The 21282-nt window shown below is 33.5% G+C and overlaps 1 protein-coding gene across 1 annotated transcript; it reads right to left on the bottom strand.

Moving 5' to 3' along the window:
• Positions 1 to 19379: 19379 nt before the first annotated feature.
• LOC149487708 (secretory phospholipase A2 receptor-like) lies at positions 19380 to 21282 on the bottom strand. Its single transcript, XM_089695882.1, has 5 exons — positions 21234 to 21282; positions 20893 to 21144; positions 20441 to 20641; positions 19833 to 20081; positions 19380 to 19552 (listed from the first exon to the last, which is right to left on the bottom strand). The coding sequence occupies exons 1-5, from the start codon at positions 21262 to 21264 to the stop codon at positions 19380 to 19382; spliced, it is 906 nt and encodes a 301-aa protein (XP_089552008.1). The 5' UTR covers positions 21265 to 21282.

The raw sequence follows: 21282 nt of genomic DNA, 5'->3' as shown, positions 1-21282 counted from the left end.
ATTACACGCCCACTTCTTCCCGTGAGCGTGGATTTATATAGAACGATTAATTGATTGTTAGATATGTTATAAGAACTTGGTAACGACTGGAATGTAATAAAGTAAGTTCTGTATTTTACTATAGTATATTTACCCTGTTAAAAGTTCAACATGCTTTAGTCACTACGTACCTATTACACTAAATGAGAACGAAAACGGGCTAAATATTTTTTAACATTCTTGCCATTTAAAATAAATATAATTTTCCATATTATTTTCCATTTTTAGGTATGTTAAAATAGCTAAAATTATTTTCTAAGTAACATAATACCAGAATTTAATGTATCTCCTCAGTACCTATATATTGAGCAGCTATTTCTATTATTCGGTTGTTACAACTCAAGATCATTACAAATATATATTTTTAGGCATCTACACATAACTACAATTCTTTTATAAGTGAAATACCAACAGAATTCCATGTATCTCCTCAATTAATATAGATTTGCAATTTCTATTACCTATTCGGTTGTTACAACTCGAGATCATTACAAATATATTTTTATTCCAACACAATTTGTAATGGAAGCGAAACGCGGAGACAAGAGAGCAAGACAAGGGCGGGAGGGCATCGGGTCGATGTAGGCGACAAAATTACTTGCAAATTCCATTTACCAACCCAACAGACGCCGTCAAAAGAAACGGTTGAAATGGCTACCTTCTGTACAGTCCTAACATAACCATTACACATCAAAGAAAAATAAACAATAACACATAATTATCCCTCAGGTAATTAAAATGTTAATACGCCGTGTGTTAAGAAAAATAGCCATTGCAATCAACGAATTGTTGAATTCGCTCTGAAGGATTAGGTACAAAATGTTCTCTTTTATATTGCTCCGTAATAAATGTAATAAAAACATAATAATCAAGTACATTGAAGTTTTCCAAAAAAGTATTTCACAATGTGTATGTATAATTTATATTTACGTACTTATCAACAATCTATATTTTTATTTGTTTTTTTTTTATTGGTAATAGGGAAGCGCTTGACCACAATCTCGCCTGATGTTAAGCTGAGATGTGGTCTAAGATGGAACGCGCTTCCCTAGAAGGTACCTGTTCACTCTACGCTTGAAGACCCCCATATTGTACTCGTCGGGGAACACAGACTCAGGAAGCATGTTCCAGTCCCTCGCGGTTCGGATAAAGAATGTGGAACCAAACCGCTTAGTCCGGGTACATGGAACGTCCACCATATGGCGATGCCTAGAGTCTGTGCGCCTCGACGATATATATATTTACTAATGTATGAACCTTTTTCTATTTTTTTTTTAATTTAGTTATTATTTATTTTCTTATTAGTGTACTTATAAACTTTGCCCAATTGGAATAACAATCTTCCCCATGTTTATCTTATTAGATAGAGATGATAGAGCAACTTGTATTCTTGTCGCTCTCACCAATAATTTAATCAGTAGCAGGAATCACTTTCATTTTCCCGATTATTATTCTTCAAGTTTAAAAACTTATGGAATAATCCAATAAGTTCACCGTCCTTTGGGGTACAAACATGATTAGAAGTTTTCTGTTTTCAATGTTTGTGGCATGATTACCAATGGCTGCGAGAAAAGTAAAGTTGGAGTCCGATTGGTATGTAAGTTACGAGATGTTACCGTGAACTTAGCTCATTACCCGTGTTACGTTACCGGCATGATAATGGAACAATTTTTTACTTTATTCTTATCGAGTTCTTGCTCAACGGGTCGGTTCATTTGTATTGAAATAACTCGTTTGACTAGTTCTTTTTGTCTTCTATTGTTCTTTTGGTTAATTATCTATCACCTTGACCTGGATACAAGTTTGATTTAAATTCAGTGCTCTTATGTGTCGGCGTCCTTTATGTTATATTGTTTCTACTTAGAAATCTTATTTAGTCTATTATACGCTCACATCACGCTACATTATTTTAATTTGTATAATCCAAGTATCAATATTTATAAAATTCGTAGCGGTTTATATTTCAAAAGATTATATTGCACCCATTGAGATGGTTATTGTCAAAACACGCTTGATTTCACATCAAAACTGCGGTCTCGTGTGGAATAAAACACCTAGATTTTCCTCTCAATCTCCAGAGATATGTCTGCGAATTTGACTTAAAGAAAAAGGTTACATGTATGAAATATACATATGCGAATTTGAATTATATTGCAAAAGTCATAGGTTGAATCTCTTATTGGTTTTGAACATCTTTAGGGTCGCTTGCTTGTAAAGTGGTATTTAGTAACAGAACCGCATATCTCGTAGTGAAAAGTTTGCAATTTGATCACGAATAGAGAAGGAAATAAGGTTGATATTGAAGTAACAATATTTGGGTGTTCGAGTTCGAATTGAAGAAAGGCGGCAGTAAATAACAAGTGAGATCGGATTATTTCGATAAGATCGTAAAATGAAACAAGGCGCGCCTTGGCGGGACGTTTGCCTTTTGAATATGTTGTACTGGTAATCGGCTAGCCGTATTATGCCATAAAATATGTATTTTCAGGGAGCGTATATTAAGGTAAGATATATTTTTCAAACTATTACAAAATTAACGAAGAGCTGAAAATATTACAAAATATAAATAGCGGCTAAATTAACTATATCAAAATCAGAAGATATTTCTTAAGGATTAGTTAAGTAAAGAAAGAAAAACAAAATTGCTCGTGATTTCAAAATAATCTTATTACAAAGCAGAGTTTATTCTCTAATGTACTCACTGCTTAGTACTCAGACGGTGTGTCGTGCAATCGTATATCAGAGCACGCACGGGAGGTCGCAGCATCCGAGTGTGATCTTATTTTTCGAGCGGCCTGCCGGCGCTATGCCAGCGGCTTATTGCCTACGTGCCGGCCGACCGGTCGCGCTCCTGTCATATTATTCTATCGAGCGGCTATCGGCTGCTCCCACACGACCGATATTAGTATACCCACCGCTGCCTTCTTCAGATATTGCTCCCGCCGTAAATAAAACTGGTGCCGCGCAGTAAACTATTCGTTCTAGAAAAGCTCTCGCTACTTATCACCTTGAGACGTCTTAGGTCAAGCGGGAAAATTGCTTCGGTATCGACTATCGGAATTATTCGAATGCAGGCAAGAATTTATGTGTTTGCTGCTGAATTCATTTAACCGCTCTTTATAGCACTGCATAATTTGTATTCTTACAACTACGACCTTTTATAAAGAATCAATTTTTACAAAAGAACTCTGATTCTTTTATGTTAATTTCGCTAATTTTATAAGAACGATAATCCACGACATGTATATGTTGTAACTCCAGTGAATTCAGGATGTCGCTATAAAATGAAATAGAGACATTGCTTGTGTTGCCTCAAATGTGACCGCAGAGAAACGCGAAAAAAGTGAAAGTTTTATCTTTAGTCGGTCCCTGGCCGCCCGTTCTCATTTTCACGGAGTCACTGTTGATCGCAATCGCTCGTAGTAGGGTTGAACCACGCCGTTGCTTAATTGCTGATCTAACGATACACGATGTACCTATTGTATCTAGACTGCAACTTTAGTAGCATTTTATTTGGAAAATGTCGATATTGTTCGAGAGAAATAAGAAATTTCTACGGTATGTTATGAGTTATGACATGTGGAAGTTTATGATGTTTTTTACCACTGCCGATGATTGCATTTATATCTGTCCCATGGAAATATAAATATTACATTCCAATCGTCTATAGTACAAACTCTATAGTACATACTCTGTTGTTGTACGTTAATGTTAGAATTTTATGTTATTCTTCCTGCGTTACAACCCTAGAATAATAAGGTAAGGAGAACAAAGAAAAATATGTACACCCCAGGGCACTATAAGTCAAAAATTGTAAGCACGGAGTACTTTATATGATTTTATAGGAGAGACTAAGCTAGTTTATGATGTCTTTTTAAACAGTTTATTTATTATCAATTAATTTAATTTACGCATTTTAGCTCTCTTGCAAAAAAAAGTGGAATTAATTGAGAAGAAAATTGTCGTTTTGGAATGTTGATTGAAATAGCCTGAAAATAGAGATTTCTCTGAACAAATATTTTGACCTGTTTTGATTGATGTTTGTAAAAAGTGTGAAAGTTTGAAAAGCTATTATTTATCAAGACCACAAACAAGCCTCTTAGTTCCTAAAACCAAAAAAGTATTTTCCACTGCGAAGGGTCATCAAGTTTATTACGTTCCATCTAGTGTAGTAATAATAAATATCAACAAAATGACATCGATTGATGCAGTGTAGGACAAGCGTGCGGTTTGAAACGATCTACTTAGGTCATCAGCACTAATCCCTGAAACTGTCGTGTACGCTACCGTATTAAGTACACTGTTATTGTTTGCGAATAATACGATAAATGAGAATCTAAATGCTTCCCATAGTACGTGACCTACACAATGTATAACGTAGTATTGTAGTTTTATAAATATATCTTTAAGCTGGTCACTCACACTGAATTTATCTATCGCACCTATTTTTTGTCGACTGTTTATGAAAAGTCTGATATCGTATCAAAATGATTTTATTACCGTCCATCGTAAATCTAACTGTGCTACAATGTGGTATATTTTCATTTGTCGCTCGTAGTTCAGCGTTACAGCCAGCATAGCTAGAAAAATTTTGAAATCATATTAGCATATCGCGTTAGTGGTTAGCGCCACATCGGACCCCTAATAAAATAAGCCGAGGTAACGGCGTGTTTGCGAGCGAGATGATAGATACGGCACGCCGCTCCACAGAGCTAGCTCGTTCTTATGAACTATACGCCGCGAGTATCGGCCACAGAGTAGATATATTATGTTTGAGTGTTCTTTTACAGCCAGTTAGTACTTTAATAATAATAACAACTTTAAATTCATATACATTATTTATCTGTATAAAAATACATGGTGTACGCAGGTATTGATTGAGTTCTATATTGATTAAGCAGATTGTATTCAAGTACTGCTAAAGATTTCAATTAATACTGTGAATAAAGAGTTTAATTATTTCATATTGGACATCACAATGAATTTTATAATTATAGCACGGGGCTTTGAAGTTATTCAGGCCGTCTGACCACGCGTTGCACGTTAGTACTTTCTTTCTTTGTTATGATACGGCGGATGAGATTGTTGTATTTATATTTAATTGTTTAATTTATACTGCGAATGCCTCCGTTTTATATTATACTAGCTGCTCCGCGCGGTTTCACCCCCGTGGCTCCACTCCTGTTGCCCGTAGCGTGATGAAATATAGCCTATAACCTTCCTCGATAAATGGGCTATCTAACACCGAAAGAATTTTTCAAATCGGACCAGTAGTTCCCGAGATTAGTGCGTTCAAACAAACAAACAAACAAACTCTTCAGCTTTATAATATTAGTATAGATTTATTCAATAAATCAGACATATCGAATACCGAAAAACAACTTCAGTCACGGGCAGACACGAAACGTTTATTTTAATAATGATGGGAGATGAGTGTGTCAAAACAAGGTCAAAACACATTTTATACATTTATCTTGATCAGTTTTCCATATTTATTTTATATTTACTGTTGTAGCCAATATTTGTCCAATGTATTCCACCTTTATAGACGTTTTCCTCATACTAGGCTAGTTACTATAATTTATGATTAGGACATTATATGTAGGACTTTATTTTAATGAAATATTTTAACTTTTGCCACATTTATTATGTAAATATTAAAGTTAACACTCACCTAGTATCACTCATTACGTAAGTATTTAATAAAATATAAGACATCTCTTATAAAGGAAATTGTACAGAGTTCCCACCCAACACCTCGTGTATATAAATCAGCAGTTTAATAACATTAAGCGACTGCGCCTAAAGTGCGCTTTAAACTTCTTACTTTTAATTTGCGAGATTTTAATTTAGCGTAAGCCTGTTCCAAGAACTTGATATAATGCATTCATAATATTAAACAATGAACGTTTGTTATATTGGAACGATAATTTATTAACGTAGTTTGATTCATGTTTAACTTATTTTAACTAGACAGGTAAGAAATTAAATCCAACAAAAGTGGGCTCAAAAACGTAATGGAATTTCGCAAAGAACCAGCAAACATATCCGATTTCAGTAAGAGTTTGAATTAGTTTTAAATTTGCGGTCGGAACGAATCGTGCTCTAAAAGAAAACATTATTTTACACTGCATGACTGCAGGGACATTTTTCTTTACGAACTCCTCGCCTCGTTTTCATTAATTCCTTTTCCCTCGAAATAAAAGCTAAAGCTACGTTTTCATACTTTAAATACCTACACAGACGGATATGTTGGCTAGCAACCAGGAAAAATACGAAACGCTTAGCTAAAAGGATTAAAAATACACCTAAGTGCATTCTGAATAGTCTCAACGTGTGGAATTTTATATGGGTCGCGTTATAAAGGCTTAGTTGACAAAAACAAGTCTGCGTCTAATACCTAACGATGAATAGGATTACAAAATATTACAGTTTATTTTATTATGGTTGTTGCGTAAGTGTTGTATATACATACATCCCTCACAAAAAGATGTAATTTATAAGTCAATATGAACTTTAGAGAACATTTATATAATAATTGGATATGGCATACGTCCTGTTCTATTTGCCGACACCGTTTCAGTTCGAGCAATTTCAGTGCTCACGACGAATTGATTCGACATTTTAACGACTCATTCAAGAAGTCATAAAGTTGGCGCTGTCTCACTGCTTAATATACCCGCGTTGCAAGAAACAATTAGACAGGGGTACGCTCATAGGTACGACAGTTTCACATTGATGTTATAATACTTGGAGTTGGATGAGGCAATCTTGTGCAATTTATAAGTATTATATGAAATTAAAACACTCGAATGAATAACAATTGAACATACTAATCTTTATAATAATAGATACAGCCAATAGGTGATCTATCGTTTATTAAGTATTTTTTCAGTTACCTAACTTAACATTTCCAAAGATAACATATTGTGTAATTAGTTAAGAATATTTACTTTACTACCTATTTGTATAATAAAATATAATAATCTTGTTTTTTTTTCTCGTAAATTATCATGCGCATTGACCGATGTAGGCGCGCGTAGCATTGCGTAGAGCGCCTACAAGATATAGGTAAATAAAGATGACATGTTTTGATTATTTTGTTAAGTACAGCGAACACATTTTCGATAATTATTTATTTTAAATATAGTAGCATAAACATGATATTTATATAAATACAAATACAAACCTTTTATTGGTGATGATTATTTGAAGTTTAACCTTATACTGTTCCATTTCTTATTGAGAGTATCTTGGGAATTTCGTAGCTCCATGACAAAGGTACAGTAACATGTCGAATGACATGTAATACGCGAGTATAAATCGTGTAGACACGGTGACAAGAGGCGCACTTACACCCAGAATGGGAGAGCTCCACGCTTAACCCGCGTTCTTCTCGACGAAATTTCCTTTTAATTGCTCCCTCGAACATACGACATTTGCCATTATTGCAATACAGCTACTACTAAAAATTGCCTAGCATTTTCTATATCAATTAACGCTATTTCCATATTAATGTTTAAGATACTACTTTTATGAGCACTTTGTATTTAAAGTGCTCAGTTAGAACGATAACGCGGGATAACAGTCGACTTGCACAATATTCAAATGAAATTGCATCTTTGCCAAAACTAGCGAGGGAATGGCGTCGCTAACATTAATATATAATTGTATATCAGACCCTCTTTGTACCGTGGCAGGCTCTTTGTTTTTATAGGTCGTTGGATACCTAAGTATCACCTGAGTAATTACAGGGACAGGTAAAAATTACACGCTGTACTTTAGCTGGTATAAACGTTAAAACATTTATATTACTTTGTATTATTAAGTTTAGTGGATAACTAGATACCAAGGTAAGTACTTGTTTAATCACGTGATGGTGTCGACGTTTTGTTTAAATTAAGTATTTCTTTTTATTTTAATACTTTTTTCCACTAAATTAAAACCATTTTTCAGTTATTTATTAATTTTAAAACACATACTGTTATAGTCGATGCTTTTATTAATTACGTATTTAATTAGTCTTTATTAGATTAAATTGTCAGCAACATACCCTTTCGATATACTTTTAACAGATTTTACTTACAGCATTTGGATGTTAGTATAGAAGGGAGACGCAAAATGTGTAAAAATAAATATTGGTGTTGGCAGCGAAACCTACTGTACAAAAGGAATTTGAACAATTTGGAAAGTGGGCGAAAATTAAAAAAAATATATTGTGTATTTGCCGCGACTTCCACTATCTATCTATGTTATCCTTACATGTATGTGTGTATCTTTTTCATGTTTTCGATGGATGTATAAGTTATTTTAATATTTTAAATTCTGATAAGTCGAAAGAAGATTTGGAGAGAATTCTTGCAGACTTCATAGTGTAAACATGACCCAATTTTTAAACCCGCTGAAATTCAAAGCAATTGTTGAGCGAGGATTATTGTGCGATCGTGGTTTACTTACTGATCCACAAACGTAGTCGAATTGGCTATGTATTGCATTACTGAATATCACCCGATCATATTAGTCCGATTAGAATAATCACAAATAATTTGCTAATGTAGGCTCATCGCTGTGAGGATCCATTGACCCCGCGTATAAGTTAGCATCAATAGCGAATGCAATTAGTTGAAGTGCATCGTTTTTGATGTAGTGCCGTGTGCCGACAGCGCTGGGACGCATGTGAATCGAGAGCAATCCAATATAACTAGGTTTTACCACTGACCCCGCATATTGCATTTGCTAAATATATTAAAAGGGAAATGTACATTATTGCCTTTTTGTATATCTATGGCATAGGGCAAAGACAATTGATAAAGATATTATATACATAATTATCAATAGTAATTAAACATAATAAATAGTTAGAACACTAGGGAAAAACATAAAAACTTATCTACTTTAAGTGTTTTTGTACATATTTGTAGTTTTTATATGTATGTTTCACTAGTTGTTTTAACATGCATATTATGCAAGTTTTCCCTTACAATGCAATGTTTTAAATACGCTTCATTTGTACAGGGTATTCTTCATAATGAACAATTGTCCTATCGCGTTAAATTTATGAAAAGGCTTGATGATGCCAGGCAGATGCTATTTTTCATTATTTACTTAATAATAAAATAATAAAGTAGCCTTGAACATTTTGAAGAAGACCTAACTAACCTAACCCTCATCGCGGCTAGAGAGTCATCATCAGCATCGTTGGTTTTATAATTCTTACCCATATTTTTTAAGCCATGACCCATGACTCCAATCGGGAACCTTTCTAAACATGCAAAAATGTTAAGCACTGCACCAACGAGACAGGCAAACTAGGTCACATGATATATGGACATTAATTACATAAGTGGTGGAAAGGAATAGAGCTGATGCTATTAGCAAAATGAGTAATGATAAAATATTTTTTAAATCATTAAATAGTTTCAAAAGACATAATAAAATTGTTGAATCAAATTAGATACGATGAGGGTTAAATCTTAACGCGGTCAACAGTTAGTATTTAAATAATTAATTAAAGCAAGATAAAGGCTCTCCATTTCTAAACATCGTAATTCACATAATTTAGCCTTTATTTTTAATTCATTAACAGAGATTCCGTATTCAAACCGCTTTGATATAATTGAATGCTCGGCTTTCTATATTCTATTTTAAATATTTTACTCAAAATAGTATATGCGGTACCTATTAATAAGTTTATTGAATAGGCAGCGTTTATGAACGATTTCAAAATAGTTATCATACGGTAGAGACTTGTCAGTACGTTTTAATTTCATTTATTATAAACTCAGCACTCAAATACATACGGCATTTGAGGGCAAAATATTTTCCAGCTGAAAATCTGTCGATATGTGTTCAGCACTGTTGATTTACGATTTCATTAGTTGGAACTTGACGAGACGGGGCACTAGGTGCTTATGTAGCAACTATATCTGGTCTCCATGTTGACCAATCAAAATGCAACATGAAACTGTCGGGATGTAGGAAAATAAAGGCTATTTCGCAATTGTTAGTGCTGTAGCAATTAGGAATGAACATTCTGTTTGTCTTTTTTACGTTGGGGATCTTTAACGTTATCGGAATTAGCTTGTTATACATTCTACTTGCTACTTTCTATTCTGCCTTTGAGCTCATTTGGTTCCTGAAATACTTTAAAATGTTGTATTACTTTGCAATAAGGCGCTGCATTTCTTTTGTAACATAATTTGACTACATTATAAAAATGGTAAAGAACGACACATAATATAATAATATTAGGGAACTGTTCTCGGTATGAGGGCTTACGGAATTAACTTACACAAATTGATGTCTTTGTTAAAAGGCTCATAATTAGTTTCCGTACAGCCAGTAAAAATGGTGTTTACGAACGGTAAGATTATAGCCGCTATCACTGTACTATCACGAAGATTAAAAAGTAAGCGGCTTAGGGAACGTAAGCACGTGGATCGATATTAATTATTCAATGGGTTTTAAATATATCAATTATACCTAAAATATATTATCGGTTTAACTTGGGTAAGCGTTAGCATCGGTCATTGACGTTGTGTAGTGAAACAAGTGTCTTCTATAAGGATTAAATAAAGGTTTTGTCTTTGAAAGCAAATCACAGATAATCGAGCACTCTTCCTATGACAAATTGGTTACTAAATAAACGTGTGGTGTATGTTTTCAAATACAAATGTTTGACCACAATGCAATCGAATAAAAGGATGTAGGATATTGCATTTAAACCAATAGGTATAAGTATTCATCATCCGTCATATTATTTGTCAACGAGCCGTCATCGGCAGGCGCTACCGGCCGTCGAGTGCGAGCGACGCATAGCGTATCCAATTACGCATTCGCAATATTTTCTATGCTATGACGCCTGTGGAAAATGCAATCAATCTATTGAAAGCCTAAAAATATACGGCGAATTGTCGACGCGATATATTTGTATCATTTTAGATGGAAATGGAAAACAAATCCTAATTTATTTGTGTTACGGCATTGGATTTTACATCGACATCTATAAAAAATTTAAGTTATATAACTGTGATATTTTTTTTATTGTTTATATAAAAAAATCTTAATTATAATATTTTCAATGAAAACACTGTATATAAAAGTATGAATAGAGTATTCCAAGAATTGAACAAACCGCAATGCCACTAAAGCTAAAATAGAGGATATAAAAATTTCCATACATTCTTTTTACAACAGTTTTATTTTGTTTCGTGTTTCATTCTATTTCTGACCATTCAGTATGTCCCCAATGTGCTATAGCAAAAATATTTCACAAACACTTAAGCTGAGGTGGGTCTATTGAATCCAATATTCTGTTCACTGTTGTAGTATGGCCCTGAGTAGTTTCGAGTTCAAGCTGACTTAAGATTCAATTTCTGATTATTCGAGAGCTTATGGTATATTGATAAAGCATAAGTAAAATAATATAGAACTTTACAATACAATTATTATATGAACAATGTGATCGTTTTCAGATATAATTACTACACATAATTAAATAACGATAGTCATCTATACAGGGTGTAATCGTTAAGTGTGCACAGGCGATTATTCCGTAACTATTACAGATATCAAAAAACTTTAAACTGATATCGAAAGTACTTAACCTAATGAGTAAAATGGCCATAATAAATTTTTAAAAATAATACGAGAAATATCTAAAAAATTAACTTTAAACCCTCCCATACATTTAGTATGAGATATGAATATCCCATGTACATGGGTTGATCCAAAAGTAATGATAATCAATATTAAACAAGGTCATTACAGTTAAAATAATTATGTATTTCTCTAGATAGTCTTCTAACTAGATAATATACTTCGATATTTTTTTTCCTTAACTTAGAAAAAAAAAACTTTGACTTCATCTACAAAAACCCCTCAAAATCGGCCATCACTTCGCTGTCGTCTTAAAATTTCTTGTATCGACGGTGTTTCTTGTGCCGAGGTAAGAGATAGAATTAACTAGGAGCTAGATCTTACAAACAGGGTGGGTGTTCAAGCATTTTCAATGCCGATTTTTGATTGGCAGCCATCGCAACTGACGCTTTGTGATCTGGTGCGTTGTCTTGGTGAACCAACATTCAAGACCGAAGTTTGCCATGTCTCTTTTTCTTACTAACCTACCCGCAATCTTTTAATTTGGTCTGTGTAGTAAGAGCCCTGTGTAGTAGTGGCTACTGGCTACCTTCTTAAAATATTCCACATTTCTTCAGCGTCCCAAAAAACTACGGCTTTAATCTATCCCACTAATTTTCACTTTGAAAATCTTCACCGTCACTTTGGAAGCTCGCATCCAGGCCATTGATTGTTTCTTGGTTTCAGCATAAACATGGTGAACCCAGGTAACGCCCATGGTCACAAATCGTGACAAAAAATTATCCTGATCTCATTAAAAATTTAGAAATTCACCCTCTAAATGTCGAATCGTTGTTTCTTCTTTTCGTCGGGAAACATTCTGGCTCGCACTGTTCACATTAAAATTAATGTTAATACTTGGAAACGTGGCCTGTAGATATAATTTTTTTGTGATAACTTAGTGATTACATGAGCAAGCATAAAACATTTATTTTATATTTTTATGTGCACAGGAAATACCCAATTATCATTACTTTTGGATCAACCTATACATTTAATATGAAAGATTTTAGCTTTTTTTTTTGTTTTTTTGGTTTTCTGCTTTAATTACTTCGCAAATTTGGAGGGAAGTTCATTTAGAAACTGTAAATAGACCTCCTCATTGTATTGCACAATAAGGACGTCACTTCGAAAATCTACTATGAATACAAAATGTATGGGAAATAAATTGTATGGGAGCGTTTAATGTAACATTTTTGGTTATTTCTCGTTTTATTTTTAAAAATTTATTATGGCCATTTTACTCATTAGGTTAAGTACTTTCGATATCAGTTTAAAGTTTTTTGATATCTGCAATAGTTACGGAATAATCGCTTGTGCACACTTAACGATTACACCCTGTATATATAAAACTCAAAGGTGACTGATATAGTGATCTATCAACGCACAGCCCAAACCACTGGACGTATCGGGCTGAAATTTGGCAAGCAGGTAGATGTCATAACGTAGGCGTCCTCTAAGAAAGGATTTTAGAAAATTCATCCTCTAAAGGGGTAAAATAGGGAATAGAAGTTTGTATGAAACTTTTTATTCCTTGGATGTATTTGCATGAAATTTAGCACACATATAGAAGGTAACTGGGATAATCACATAGTATAAGTTTTATCCCGGAAATCCCACGGGAAGTGGCTAGTTTATAATAAATAACATACATGTAACAAAATTTGTTCTAGGTATTACGTAGTACTGATTTCGATATCCGTAATATTGTGTTCATTAATCATGATGTTTATCTCGTCGGGATCATTCGAGTAATGATTAATATTTGGATTAAAATTGTGTGCGCAATGTTAAATGTTAAGCGATAAGCAATGAAGACTACAAAGGCTCCGGCGGTTATTTAAAGCAACAGTCGACCCGAGGACGGTTGTGAGAGCGGTGCCGGTATTTTTCAAACTCACATAGAAATGTTTTGAAAGGACCGATTTTTACTTTATGTCTGTAGGCTAGCTCCCACATGTCTCGGCGCCGAGTCGTATTGTAAAGGCAACTACAATCGCACATTATTGTTTCGACGGTATACCCTTTTTATTTCAGTTTTCATGGAAAACCGTACCTTTAAACATTTCAGTAATGGAAATGAAATTAAACAGAGTTTAACGTTTTGTTTTTACATCTTGTTTTACATTTTGTTAATATAGTCCTTTTTCCAAAGGCATGTAAACTGTTTTGGAGAATTATTCATTAAACATGATCTCATTCCATCTTTATTCCTCTTAATTAAGGAGCTTTTACAAAAGCATATTACCATCATAATATTACGAGTATGTCAAGTTAAGTTGTAATTGATGACATGTTATATTGTCATATTACAAAAGACTATAATTGCTTTATTGTTTTCTGTACAATTATACAAATCTTAAAAAGTCAAAAGTTGTTTCGTGTTTCTATTCTCTGTATATAATATTATGTACCTAGATACAGTTTATGCGATTTGCCTAAACAATTTATAAAAAATCCTTCAAATTCGATCTGCATATTTGGAAACATGCTGTAAAAATGATACCTTAGTTTAGGATGGTCGATTGTCTAGCGCGTTTGTTCAGCTCCACTGCAAATCATTAGCAGGATAGAGATGGCTGCGGCGGACCACACTCTCTGTTTGCATTTGTAATTAATACACTGTTTGCACTTCTGATTTACGATAGCGTTTGTTGTGCTCCTAATGTGTTAATGGTTTTGAAAATTAACACCATTGTTCTTAGCATGACGACACACATCGTAATTATTTATATTTATCTTCACTCAAACAGTCGTAGGTTATTAAAACAAAATGAAATTTCTTGAGTGAGTTTCATTGCTCGCAATCAACATGCCTGAGTGTTATGAACATAATATTGTTCAAATATTTTTTGCTTTATTGTAATATCCCTAGTAGGCGGTATTTAAATTACCTTGAATGATGTTTTTTTTTAATTATAAAAAAGTAAACGCGGAGGAGTTCAGGGTGTGGTTTGACGTTTTGGTTCCGTGAAAAATTATCTTCCCGCCCTTCGTTCCGTCAGCTTGGCGCGACTCCGTATAGACTAAGGGCGTGGTGTCAGATCGACAGAATTTGCATTTTTAGCGAAAGTACAAAGACGCACGTCCCGCGCAGACAGATTGTGTTGGAGACGAATGATCCCGCGAACGATGAACGAGTTTCCTCTGTGAAAATTCTTACGAGATTTCTCCATAAATTATGCAGATTTGAGAAAATCTAAAACTTTTATGATTTAACATCGAATCCCTTAAATTATTGGAATACAAAATGTATTTAGAATATTTCATATATTTTGTATCTATAATAACAAATAAAACCAAGTTTGTTAAAGGATTGCAAAGAATCTTTCCTTATTGATTTTTGTCCAAAAAATACGGTATGTATTTTCAAACGTTTGTTCAAGTTTGGGGCTGTAATCATAAACTCATACACGTAGTGAAATTTTAATATTATTGCGTCTCACGTCCTCTAAAAGCAATAAAAATCCAGAAGTAAGTTTTGCGTGGAAAGTTTGGCTTTGCTTTAGCGAGGCGAGACGAGTGGAACGCAACCCGCGCTCCCAAGCCCTACAAGGAATAGGCGTGTGTGGAATGTATAATAAACAGGGAGATTAAAAACTAGAAACCTTGTCAAGTGCAGTGTCACATCACCTCCGACAGCTACTCGATCTAGTTAAAGATTATCGAATCTTAAAAAAGCCCACTTTTTTTCTAAATGCTTGTTCCTTTTATAAGTATACTAGCAATGCCCTGCGGTTTCACACGCATAGATAGCGATATCGTTACAGTGAAAAGTCTACTATAGGTCGGACTATAGGTTTAATTTTTAATCACATGAAAATCACCTTTACCCCGTCCCGCACTAAGGCCTTTTTTTTGTTTTAGTGGGGAAATCTTTCATAGATACCCACGGCCTCCGGGGGAGGGGCCGTGGGTTATGTCGGATTCCTACCGACCAAAACCCCACTGTGTTCCGTCAAGACGCATATTGGTAGAATTCCTCCGTGACCCCCGCACTACGGCCTGCTCGAACAGTATACCTACTATTTTCTGTAGATTGACACTTTTAAAAATTCGTTATATCTTTTGAATGGAATATCCAATTCTTTTCATTTAAAAAGTATTTTGCTGGTATTGAAACAGTCTATAATAAAACATCATTTAATGGGATAAGGATTAATATATGTGTATGGATAACATGGTTTGATTACTGTCGGCACTTCTATTTACTTTGAAAACGTAAAAAAGTTGTTGTAGTAACATAACTACTGAAGATGGACATATGGTATCGCGGACTTTCTTGTAGATATTGATCCATTCTATAATACCGTAGAACATTTTTTTGTTCTATCTTCAATAGATTCCGCAGCGCACGCGATGACAGAAGTTTTATTGAGGATTTTTTTACACCTTGGGTTACATTATTGCATTTTTGGTAAGGATCTCTAATTTTTTTGAAAATGCAATATAGCCTATGTTGCTCAGTAAAGATGCAGCTTTCTAATGGTGAAAGAATTTTTGAAATCGGTCCAGTAGTTTTTGCGTGAAAACCATACATACATACATACATACTTACAAACTTTTCCTCTTTATAATATTAGTATAGATGAAAGTAGATTCTGATTATAATAAACCAGAATAGTTATGCTCAAAATTATTTGCAGGCTTATTATCGATCTCGAATGTAATTTAAGATTTATATGAGCACACACATAGGTACTAGAAACGTTTTGTTATTTGTAGATAGATACAAAATTTTCTATAGACACAAAGTATAAAATTTAAGCAAACAACGTAGTTACTGTGCTGTTTAAGTACCTCTACAGTATAATTAATAAGTGAAATGTGTAAATTGTAATAGTTAGTGAAATACGTACTCCTATGACTTTTTTTTTGGAAAACGAACGACGATGCCATTTTTAGTTTAGAAAACCATCCCAGTAAGTGCATGTTACACTGTCCTGATACAACCTTTTGTTTGAAGTCAGTTTTAATTTTAGATTTTTATTTTGAAAGTCAACTAATATTGTTTCATCTAAGTGAACATTCTTTTTGTTTTTAAGTGCTGGATTTTAAAATCTGTTCAGTCGTTTGTGTATAAATTGCTAAGTATTCCTGTATTTATCATCAATTAAATTGTATTAGATAACTTTGTAGCATAGTTTACAATAATAACATATAGGTATTTTTATATTTCTTGATAGTTGATACTAACTAGCTAAATATTGCAAACTCGATAATTAACATATCCAAACAACTCCTGGTAATATTATGAGACTAAAAAATATTCCAAAAACACTTCCAAGTTAATTGGATCGTTATGAATATGTTCACGAAATAAAATGTGTTTTCATTTACGAGAAGGCAATATAATAAGCATTTTTCAAGCGAGATGCGATGTCTCAGGTGCTGGCCCGTATCTGAATATTGGAACGAGTGTGATCAGAATTGAGATGCATTTTTATTGTCACCTAGTGCCAATGAAGCTATGAAATGTTATTGATTCCATCGACATTCCTTATGAATGTGAAGGTACGCTTGGTTACTTGAATAAAGACTGAGGTCGAAAGATGATTGCGTAAATGTGTATAGAATATGAAAAGTCAGAAACATAACACAATTCTAACGTTAAATCAATACATTTATAAATTTGAATGTCAAAATATTTTATAAATTGACGAAAATTACGCCAAAGTAGGACTTTTTCTATTTTAAATTGTTCTGAATTATTTCTTAATAACGTTCACCGGACAAGTAACAACTGTTTTTAAAATTTACTGAAAATATTAAAATCTGTTCATCGATTGTTGTGAGACACTAAATTACAAACAATTTTGTAACCGCACATAGGTATAAAAAATTGCTTAGAGTTAATTATTCCGACTATTAATAGTTGTATTATTTGCTCGTGCCGTCACGGGAAATGAGAGCCTGTATCTTAGGATTCACACGCGACTGAACTGTGCAGATTGTCACGAAATGTGGCGTCACTAATGTACTTAATGTCGTATGAAAGGGCGTTATTGCTTTATCTGTGTCGTGTCATTTCATGTGAGCAACTTAATCGTGATCTATTATTAGGATTTTTAAATTTGTATTTATTTTTTGAACTGAATGATTTTTGTGAAACTCAATATAGGTACGTATTTATTTGATAGGATTTAACTACGTAATTAATATAATTGTAAAAATTATGATCAGTACGAATACACACTTAAATTTAATAACCTTCACAACGCTAATTAATTATATGGTCCAAAATACAACGATTCCAATATAACAAGATAGACATGGACTTGTATAAATTGATTTCTTACATAAAAAGATTCCAATATTCCAATCATCTCCAATTCCTCGGAACAAACGAAATAAATATCAAGTGAAAAGAAACTAATTTGGGATTTCCTTTGCAATATGTAAAGAGATCATGAGCGGCTTCATCATATTTTAAATGAAAATTGGTAATTTAATTACGTACGCTTTTCATAGTAGTATAATCTTTGACGGCAGCCCGCGTATGGCAATACATCAATCAGCTGTTGTCAGCGTGACGGGAGGTTCGCAATCAAATAAAATTTAACTCGAAACCGTTAAGCCCTCCCATAAGCTGTTTATTGCAGTTGCCGCCGTACACTACTATACGGAATACTAATTGCATTATTATCCCGGAATGCATTTGCAAATTGTGCTTGATTAATAATTGACCGTTGAAGGTGATGCGAAATTTCATGTCCCGTTGTGATTTGTGTTACAATTAAAGACAGCTTTAAAGAGTATTATTTAGTAATCTGTGCTATTATGATCTTTGCATTTATCTTTACAATAAATGGCTTTGAATATACTTGTAATCATCCATAAATAAATATTTTTATAAGTAGTGTTTATTTGATTGTGGTTGGGATTATTGCTATATGAATTTTATTTGATTCATATTTTCACAAATTCTTTACATGGAAGTCTGTGATAAGCTTCGTTTTGTGAAATACATATTATTTTTTAACGAGCGGTCCGTCACGGCTTCACCTTCGTAGTATATGCTTATAATACTCAGGAATCAAGTAGAGTATATCCAGCATTAAAATAATTTTAAGAATCGGTCCAGTAGTTCCTGAGTTTAGCGCATTCAAACAAATAAACTCTTCAGATTTACATTATTTCTACATAAGTATATGGCGCTATATTTAGACTGAGTCTTGCAATTATGTAAAATTACATTACAATCTAAATAACGACGTGAAGGCGGAACCATATGTTGGGAAAATTTCGGAAAGTCGCCGCAAGCGAGGATAGCGGACATCCTTCTAATCATGGACAGCTTCTCTCGTAAACTTACCTCAATTATTGTACACGTGTTTAAAATTTTATCAACCGATATTATAATGAGTTATATTTAAAATGAATTACATTAAAACCAATCTTATTCCTGAATAACATCAATTGAATGGCAAGTGATAATAAGCTAGATAGAATCTGTTTGAAACTTTGAGATAAATTGTCATTAAGAAATGAAGATAGGATAGACGCTTCTTGAGAAGATAATAATGTAAAGGTATAATCTTGGTATAAGGGAATTTAAATATAAATAATCATTTGTACTGTCTCATGATTTATTTAATACAAAATTTCTACATCTGTTAAATATATCTAAGCGAAATTTTTGTAGAAACTTCTATCTCACAAATCTCGTATTTTCTTATTGTAAAAAAGTTAGGTAATCTGTTTCAACTGGTTGAGTTAAGAAGTTTTTCACACAAGAACATAGCCGGACGGTCACAGTACGTCACTTCAAGAAAACCAGTTCTGGAGATGGCACCACAACGCTTATCTGTTGAAGTTTGTAAACTCTCTTTTAGTGGACTCCATGATGCGTATCCAGCTTCTTCAAGTGTTTCACCTAAAATAAAATTGCTTTTGTATTGTAATGTTTCATCAATAGCACGTGCTGATATCATATACTTGAATAATTTTTTTATGATTACGTTTAAGATAACATTCGAACCAATTTCTAGTAGATAAAAACTAACAACACCCACCCGATTGCAGTAGGTATATAATATGGTACTTTGATACTTTCGTAATTGATATATACAAAGTAGTTGCATTTTTTATTGCATTTTATATAAAAAATCTGAACGTCGCTCTAAAAGGTAAAGAGGTAGGATGAAATTACGTACCAGTTATAGTTCGATATTGATATGGAAACATCAAGTCACTGAAACCTATATACAAGATATTAGGATCCGGAGTGTTACTGTTCAGATGTTCTCCCAGGAAACTGACAAAGACATTAGCTTCTTTCGGCGAGTTCACGATAGCCAAGCGACCTTCTTCCAATTTGCACGCAAGATATGCGTCGTGCCAAGATAACGGTTCTGAATGGAATTTATAGCATTTATTCGTAATGACACCGTGCGGTGAATAGCCTGAAATATAATTGTGATGTTTCAAAAAGTAATAAGACTAGCTAATTATTAAAATACTAGTGAAATAATAATATGTTAAATTGAAATAGGTACGTATTTCGTGTTCAAAAGATTGATGATGAAAATGATGAACTAACAAGTTGATATTGGACAAATGAATGAATATAATATTTGAATTGTGTCATTGAAATACAAGATAAAAACAGAAGATTTGCCTTAATGTTTGTACTTTATCTTGTAACGCTCTCCTAATATTTATATTCTGTCGAACAACTCTAGCTAGAGTCTAGATCCTGTTTTATGCAATAATTGTTAGTGAAAGATAATAATATGTAAATGAGTTTGCATATCTAACTTACCCAAATCAAAACCATCACACGCTTCATTATATTGCGTATCATTAGCTAATATTTTGCACACGAATGGAAATATACTATCACAGGGTCGGTCGTCGAACAAGCCCTCTCTAGACATGACGACACAGTGCTCCGTGCCATTGAAGTTATCCGGTCGACCTTCTGCCCACAAAAGTTCTAACACTGTCCCGGTTATTGGCTCGCCTAAAAATATAACTGATTAATTTGGTCACATTTTTAAAGGTCCTTGAAGTATTTATGGAGGCGTTTTTTTATATAAATTACATGAGATTTTATTGGTAGTGGGTGAAAGTAGGAACAAATTTAGAAATTAAATTTCATATTAATAATTTTGCATTTTTCAAAGGTCACGAGTAAACTTATAATTAAAATCTATCTAGTATAGATAACTTGTTGATTGCAAAGTGCATTAATCGTTTGTTTGTATAACAAACCTTTGACAGTGACATAGTGGCCATCAGCGAATTGGTCATGGATGCCTATAAAAACAGCTGTATAATATGCTTTCATGTTGCTCATTAGCAATTTAAGGTTCTCGATTTCTTCTAAACTAGAAGGAATTAAAAGTGTTGTGCCTTCAGCTTCACACATTTGTCTTGCTTGGTCCCAGTCAGTGGCTAGGTCATGGAGTCGATAAAAAGTCTGAAACGCATGAGCCCACATGTAGTCCATGCGAAATTTCTGGGCTAGAATAAACACATTTATAATAACTATCAAACATTCATTTCAAATTTGAGGTCTATAAAGTGAAAAATAAAATTTGAATATTTCTTACCACTTATTTTGTTTTTTAAACATATTTGCATGTATAATAAAATCGAAAA

This window comes from Colias philodice, chromosome 6 (assembly GCF_061535455.1).
Source record: "Colias philodice isolate Cphi_HAF_F1 chromosome 6, ilColPhil1 Martin Lab GWU primary, whole genome shotgun sequence".
Taxonomy (NCBI): domain Eukaryota; kingdom Metazoa; phylum Arthropoda; class Insecta; order Lepidoptera; family Pieridae; genus Colias; species Colias philodice.
The sequence above is the reverse complement of the archived record's forward strand: the minus strand, read 5'-3'. Positions and strand labels throughout refer to the sequence as shown.